Genomic DNA, 8,224 nt, shown 5'->3' on the forward strand with positions numbered 1-8,224 from the left:
TTACAACATGATATTAAAGTGCATTTATGCCTAAAACTATCCCACAAGCGAGTAAAATTGTAAGAATTATTTTTTCAGACGCATGACGGGAATCTTGATGTGACCCTATGTTTAACTTCCTGTGAAGAATGGCGCTCGATGAGTTGCAGGGAGCAGGGCTGATAGGTAAGATGTTATATTGATGCAGAATACGCGTTGTATGTTTAAAGTTTGCACAAGCGAAAGGGAAATAATGTCAGATTTCATTAGTTCTTGCGCCTCTGGGTGTTGTCGCCGTTAAAGTACGGAATACGATGCATGACAGTGCTTCTAAGGGGAGGGGCAACCCGGAAATGATCGACACTGCTCCGGTTGCACTGGTACACTCTGCAGCGGGTCGGAACGTGTCAATGCCAACAATATAAATTCTTCTGCTGACGCCCGTCCTTCACTAGGTCAATATCCCCCTAGGAACTTTACTGTTGGTCTTGCACAGATGTCAATCTCGCAATGGTATATGCTGTAATGCACCAAAGGCACCCAATAAACATACATCATCTATGTTTCATTTTGACAGCATACACCGTTACATGATATGCAGAACATGAATGGTGAAGCAATTGACAATTTAATCTGGCACTGTTTTATAGTCATCTAGAATGCAGAGATCTTACAGGATCCGAGACTATTGCTATTGTATCGATCTGCAGCATATGTATTATTGTATCTGTTAAGTATATAGAACTGAGAGGTCACCATGAATTGATACATACACACAACTTTTGAAGCAAACAACAAACAAAGTGTGCTACTTACTATTAAAATTATGCTCAAGACTTTTTATTGAAGAGGTCCAATTTTTATTATTTTCTATATTTATTGAAGAGGTCCAATTTATATTACTTTCTATATTTATTGATGCAGAGAAAGATCGACATGGAGATGTCCTGTGGACGTGGGCATATCCGGCAATCACACAGAACAAAAGAAATTTGTTGATGAAAAAATGTTGTTTAAAACCAGACAGTGATGGTCTTGTGACCTTTGTGTTTGGACAGTTCAAGAGGCAATGGTATTACATCTACACCACAGCAGTTGAGGAATCACCAGTCTTATCCAAGGTTATTAATATACTATTGTTTATAATGTAAATGTCCCGTTATTTCTCTTAATTTCACATCACATTACGAAATTGCATATCAAAAAGTAGACCATTGGAATGTGTCATTCTATTTATTATGTCAAGTACGTAATCACTACAAATAAACTCTAAAAGTTGTACAATGTTGTTGAAAACATTCATTTGAAATTGCTTGTATCTTGTACCATTAGTCAGTTATTATATTTCTGTAGCACTTTGAGAGAGAACATTATAGCCTTGCAGACAGGCAAACACCATAACTTGTCCTAAATCGATTGTTATCAATACTTAGTGTGGACCTATTTACAGGGAATCAGGGTTGGACTGGTTTAACTTTTAGAACAGTATAATTCCAGCTTATCAAATGTATTTATTAATACCGGTGAATGTGTAAGAGTAGCAATGGAATAACCTGAAAACTCTGTTGTAAAGACTGCCTGGATTTTTACTCTGCAGCATCTGATACAGTGACCTCTGTACAGTGACCTCTGATACAGTGTTTAATGGTTGAACATTGATTAAAACATGCACAGAATTTGCAGCTGAGATGCTCGTCAAGTGTTTGACTTTAACAGTTTTCCTTCTGCAAGCCTCCTTGTGTGCTATAACTTGTAAGAATTTTGAACTCCTTGAGTCACATTTCCATGAGTAAGCCTGACACAGATACATGTGAAATATATACAATTTTCTTGAATCAAAGCCAACCATCTTGAGACAGTGGCTTAGCAAATTGGCGAGGCTACGGCACAAATGTAATGAGAGTTATTTTCAGGTTAATTAGGTTATTAACATAGCAAGCAACTAGAAAGTGAGTGACTCAAACTTTTCTTAAAACTTTCCTCAATTAAACTTTCAACTATTCTGTCACCAAATCAAAAACAAAAATCAGGGGTCACCTTGCAATGTTTGGTACTAGAGAAACAAATAACCTAACATTTACCAATATTTAAAATGCAAGATGACTGCCATCCATGATTAACTCTGAGATAAAGTTGCTGATTTTTGAAAAACGGGAGACAGTGAAATTGTTGAAGAGCTTTAAAATGAGCCACCGTCACCACAAGTAGTAGATAAGAAAAGAATGGCAAAACTGAGAGATTCTGAATGTCTGTCTGTGAGGCACATTTCTCCCTACTGAATTTCAATGGTTTCTTTTCAACTCTTTCAGGTCAAACACTTTTCTCTTGTATTGCTTTCAAGAGACTACAATCCAGAAAAGTATGAGACACTCTGTCAGATACTCAGTAAAGCTTACAAAGAAAGTGGTAATCCAGCAACACTACTGGAGAGCTATCTCGCAGTACTAACAAAGGGATCATGTCCCAGTGAAGACAATGGAACTTTTGCTGTCAAGGAGTACGATGTGCGGAAAGCATATGTTGCATCACCCATCAAAGGTCAGGAGTTAAATGTTCTTGAATTTTTGCTTCATACTTTCAATCCAAGTTCACTGTATTTTTGTCCAATATGTAAGTAACTTATGTAATATATGCAATTGTTTTGATGTTTGCATTCCCTATCTTGTTTCAAATTTTATCAATGACAACATCACAAAGTCATAAGTCATCATCTGGATTGTATGTTCAATAACAGCCACTGTTTGATACTGTGAATCATGCAGGGATTACAGAATATCACAAGTTTCTGTGCAGAGATTAAAAAATAATCTGGAATTGAACATTTATGTGGTAAGTGAACATTGTTGCACTCATATTTTCAGATGTCATAAACCTGTTCGGAGTTGAAACCATATTGATCTACACAGCGTTATTACTGAAAAAGAGAATTGCAGTGTATCATTCAAAAATTGAAGAGTTACTTCAATTCACAAGGTAAGAGGAGAAAGATCTTTTACAGCAAATACGAGATTCTTGTTTGATATGTTGAACAATTAAGTGCCTTGAATGACACAGTTTCTTTATTGTAAACCATGGTTGCAGTCTAAACTGTCGCAAACTTGATATGACCATACTCTGTGGGGAATAGAAATCACCTTAATAATAAAGACAAGGGTATTGAAGAATTGTTTGTCTAGCCTACCAGAAAGTGATAGAAATGGCATGAATAGATTAGCCATTGTGTAAACCCTTGTTTCTTTTCACAAATGCATTCTTTTAGATTGTTCATAAATTGTGGAAATTCACATTTCTGTTGTCATGATTCAAGTTTAGCAGACTGTAATGATCATATCTTTGTATTATCCTATGCAGAGCTCTTCCGACATTGGTATGGCATCGGCAGAACTGGTCCATTTTGTATCCCAATGTCCACCTTGATGACCCGGAAGAGGCAGAAGATTGTCAATCCAATGTATCATATATACTCGGCAGCTTAGATCCAACTATAGAAACCAGGTCTGATCTGTATGACCTATTCGTCAATGTACCAAACCAGGAAATCATGGTCGCAACACATGCCAAAGGTACATAATTAAATCATTAATATAATTTCATTTAAAACTTCAACAAAACAACAAATTTGTTTGCATCATTTCTGACCTTGGTTCATTCAGTAACATTAATGTGTGCAGTTGCAATACCTAAATCAGTGGCATATTGTTTTAAAGTTTTGAAAGATGGTTATTTCATTTTTAGCAGTTTATCTTCTTTTACCCTTGCTAAATGCAAGTCCAAGCTGTCTGAAACGTAAAGAGCGATGACAGAAAGAAGTAATGGCAAATAGATGTCTTTGATTTATGAGAATACACTTCAAGTGTTATCACTTTGTTTATCCATAGTTGTACACAGTGGTAGAAACTCTATATAATTACAATGTATAAACCAATGTTTGGCTTTTAAGCACATTGTATCATGGAAATGCATCAGCATTAATTTTGAAGTGTAATGAAAGACAAAATGAAAACAAAGTGTGATTGGTAAAAGTATTTTCAACCAATAGGTGGCTCTATACAAATATCAATATCAGCAGTTTCCTCTATGTGCCAATGACTTCATCTTTCAAACATTGCATGTGATGTGCAATTTCCCTACATCATCGGGAACATGCAAGATTTTCGTACTGCCATCTAACCTGTGTGTAGAAGCCATCCAAAGGCATTTTCCTTTCCTGCCACTCTGTAAAGGTGGCAGCAGACATTGGTTTGATCATAGCCTTGTACTAGAACTAAACTTCTGCAGCTGTAATCTTGGAATAACAATTGCGTTTGGTTTGTTTCCTACTACAGAGGCTCTGGGCATGGGAAAAGTTCACAAAGAGATAGCACAAATGATGGTACAAAGTGCTGAAAATTCAGGAAAGACTGACCAACAAGTAATTAAGGTAAGGACTGTAAGATTTGTGTAGTCACCTAATAGAGACAAGTAGCTTCAGTGTCTTCCAAAATTAGTAGCAATATAGTCTGTCTCCAAAAATGGCAGTATCACTGATGTTATGACCCTTCAGTCACTTGGTCCCTTTGAATTTGCATATTTCCATATATGGTTAAAAAGGTATGCCCATAATGTTTGTGTGTTGAATTTCAGTAGCATTGTAGAGCCTTGGTGGCACACTTTTTTGTTTCTCCCGACTGAATATCAATGATTGGCTACCATATATGTACATGACTGAATTCCTCTAACCCATAAATTTTACATTTCTGTCTCTCTGCAACCAGGAAATCGCTGTGAAAACAAAAGAAGTCATCAATAGTTTAAAGTCTCTTGCCATACCGAATGAAGATGGCAAGCCCAAAATCACACTGGAAGTTATCAAAGAACAACAAAAGTCAGCAATTATGGAAAACTTTCTGTTTAACTTGGCCGCAGCGGAGGGGCTGGTCCAGTTTTAAAGCCATATGTACATGGCAGCTATTTCCTGTTGATGTTGTCATGGCAACTGCATCTGTCCAAAGTTGCCCTGGCTGCTTTTTCCCAGTCAAGGTTCACAGGCCTGACCTTGCATGAACTAACAACATTTTCAATGCAAGCTTGCATGTTTATGAAAATACTGCAAAATGAACTTCATTTATTAGGACAAGTTCAATGACTTTGTTATTGATAAAAACATAATGAAAAAATTGACGACATTTGGAAAGATTAACTAGAAAATAAACCTGATAAGAAGTTAAACTTAAGCAGTGAAATATTTTGTCAACAAATGGTCAACAAACATTTCCTTCTTTTATATTCAGAGCATAATAGTATCAGCATGACGTTTTTCACAGGTTTTGTAACATACTCTAGTAATGAAGATCATTGTCATAACCGCTGTACAAAGATGAAGTATTAATCAGACAATTGGCATGATATGACAAAGACAGTTTGTATCACCCATTCTTATAAAACACAAGCTGTTGAAGTTCCAGTAATGTGTTTAGAATTGTTCATTTACATAACCTTTGTTTGACCTTCCTTCCTGGAAATCTGTCATTTATATCACATAATACTCCACAATTTCAAATCATGCTGTCCACAGCATAAACTAAATTGCTACTCTCTTCATTTTAAATGTTTGCATGTTTTTTCTATTCTAGATAACCATGAATGGTAAAACATTCAGTGAAAATAATAGTATTCAGAATGAAATGCCAGGATGTAAGATCACACAGAGGCTATGTAAAAATGTTCATACGCAATGTGTTTGTCTTCACATCGGCAGTGTGATGTTATGAGATAATAGTGGCATCTTCACATGAAATTATTCTCAGTTTAGATTCACTGCCTACTGATTTCAATAGGTTTGGAGTGTGTCCTATGTGTCTTCTCTTACTGACAAGATCACAGTTTAAAGCTGATTTTAAGTTCCAAAAACTTTTTTTCCCAAGAAAGTTTATTTTTAATGTGCAATTTCACTTATAGACCATACAGATAAGATTCAATATCTTCATGTTTATACTGAAAAAGATCAGCATCTGGTGCCGGAGCTGTCCAACAAAACGATTGTTTATTACAGTGCTTGTGAAATTTGAAATCTTATTATTTGTCTTGGAGAATTTCATAGAAGATGCAGCATTCATTTCTGAAATACAGTTTTTTTTTGCTATCTTATATTTATCATGTGTAACCAATGTTCTGATGGAATCCAGAAGTAGGCCATTATGTTATCTGAGTGCCAGCACGTCTACTCTATATAACATCCAAATATTATTGCCCAACTTAGAAAATAATTCTTGAACTGTAAATCTCTTCATTTTCCATTCTGTTTATGCACCTTCACTGTATATAAAGTGCACCAAGGTTTGTCCAGTTTCATACCAGGATTAGGAAACAAACAAACACAACTCAAAATGGTTAACTGCCAACATTTCCCCATCATTCATGTACAGCTGTGTACAGATCAGGATCATAATTAAAGACCAATTACGATAATATCTGATTGTACTAGTCATTTGTATAATCACAAATCACTTCCAGGGATGTTTTGTACCCTGTGAATGCAATGGTTTCGCCCAAAGGTATTGTTGTGAGTGGTGACAGTGGCCCTCTACACTGGGTATAGGGTGAAATGGTGAATATGTGTCCATGACATGTGTTTGGATAGTAGTTTATCAATAAGAGAGTAAGACATCAGTCAGAGAATTAGTCACAGTAATTGTAAATACCTGCTCTGCACTGTCCATTCCAAAATTGAGGGACGGGAAGCCACTCTCTCTGGAAGGGTGTTCACATACATACCATGCTTTTGAAACCCCCGCCCCCCTATTTTTGCCTTGTGTAGGAACTTTTGATAAAATGTGAACTATTGACCCCTTTTCTTGACATAAACATTATTTTTGTTCATAATGTAGGCTTTTGAATCATAATTTTGCAGAAACTGTAGTATTGACATAAGTATTTAGTAAAAAATGGAGCGTTTCGAGGACTCCCATCCCCTAATTAAAAAAAAAAACTTTATTGTATAGTTTGAAATCTCCAGGATACACCTGTACCAAATTCAGAGCTGAGCGCCCTCAGGGATTCCGAACTAGATGCATAAAAATTAAAACCATGGCTCTTTCTGGGTGAAGTACAGAGCAATATCCGGTTTGTGATGAGAGATCACTGGTTGAATAAAACGAAGTCGCTCAAGACATATTAGATGTTCAGCCGACAGACTTTGGCCCACTATGATGTGAATATGTTTTAATCTGTGGAGCCTATACTAACTTGGACAAGGTATACACACTACAGGCAGATGGACAGTACAATGTCGCTAGGATTTCTGCATACTATGTTCTTTGATCATATGGTATAATGGTACCGGTCTTATCTTTAGTGAAAAACATTTAAAACGTCATTTTCAGTTTATGTATGTTATATTGGTAAATATAGCAATAACACTGGCATGAAAGTAAGGAACTAAAGCCAGTCTTATCCTAATGTGATCAGATATTTATAAATGTTAGAAGCATCTTCCAGAACAAAGCCCTACCGCTGAATCAGGTCATAGATAGCTTCTCCTTCGTTGAGGGACTAAATCTGAACCGAAAGTTTTTTGACACGAACACTTTGTACGTTCGTGACTGGCATTCTTAGGGCCTAGGGCACTATGCCGTCTTGGCAAACCTGTTAGAGTACATTTTTCTTGCTACATTAATTTTACATTCCTAAAGAGCACAAAGGAATGGCCAATGTATGGAAATTATAAAATGCCATGAAGTATAGGCACTTTCTACATAGTTTTATTTCATGGTTTATGTACTATGATTAGTACATGTACGCGGATCAACGATTAGATTGGAAATAAACTTTTTCTCGAAATCTCGATGGTATCCTATTCCAAATCTTTCTTTTCAACCTCTTGCAGATCAAATTTCGGAGACTGCTAGCACCCCCTTACATCGAAGTTAGCTAGCCCTTTCAATAATCTCATGTTGATAGACGACACTAATAGCGGCTTTCTTAGACGAAAGTCTTGACAAAAAGGTCATTCCTTTTGCGGAAATAGCAGAATTGAGCTGACTTGTTTTGTGTGGCAGGCGAGTCCGTACACCGAAATATTTGGTTATTCTTTGATTGATGGCCATATCGACCTTTCTAGATTAAACTTTTCCACAATTTTTGGCAAAACCCCGTTGAAATATGTTCACACAGTTAGTCTGATGACGTTTTGCGTTATGTATTAAACAATAGCAATCGTCGCTGTAGAAAGGCATTCAAATTCTCAAAGCTATTTTTACAAACCGCT

At 36.3% G+C, this 8,224-nt stretch overlaps 1 protein-coding gene across 1 annotated transcript; it reads left to right on the top strand.

Annotated features, from left to right (window-relative positions):
• Window positions 1-60: 60 nt before the first annotated feature.
• Window positions 61-6,426, top strand: LOC139120543 (DENN domain-containing protein 10-like). The gene is made up of 7 exons (XM_070685015.1): window positions 61-165; window positions 904-1,100; window positions 2,289-2,517; window positions 2,841-2,952; window positions 3,331-3,542; window positions 4,305-4,399; window positions 4,734-6,426. Exons 1-7 carry the CDS (start codon window positions 129-131, stop codon window positions 4,905-4,907), a joined length of 1,056 nt encoding a protein of 351 aa, XP_070541116.1. The 5' UTR covers window positions 61-128; the 3' UTR covers window positions 4,908-6,426.
• The last annotated feature ends 1,798 nt before the right edge of the window (window positions 6,427-8,224 follow it).

The sequence above is a fragment of the Ptychodera flava genome, chromosome 20 (genome assembly GCF_041260155.1).
Source record: "Ptychodera flava strain L36383 chromosome 20, AS_Pfla_20210202, whole genome shotgun sequence".
Lineage (NCBI taxonomy): Eukaryota > Metazoa > Hemichordata > Enteropneusta > Ptychoderidae > Ptychodera > Ptychodera flava.

Bases quoted from the DNA above. Each gene is read 5' to 3' on its own strand.
- LOC139120543 (XM_070685015.1), top strand. From the start codon at position 129: ATGGCGCTCGATGAGTTGCAGGGAGCAGGGCTGATAG. The intron at 1,101-2,288 runs GTTATTAATATA...CAACTCTTTCAG, and splicing joins AATCACCAGTCTTATCCAAG to GTCAAACACTTTTCTCTTGT. The intron at 2,518-2,840 runs GTCAGGAGTTAA...TCATATTTTCAG, and splicing joins TGTTGCATCACCCATCAAAG to ATGTCATAAACCTGTTCGGA.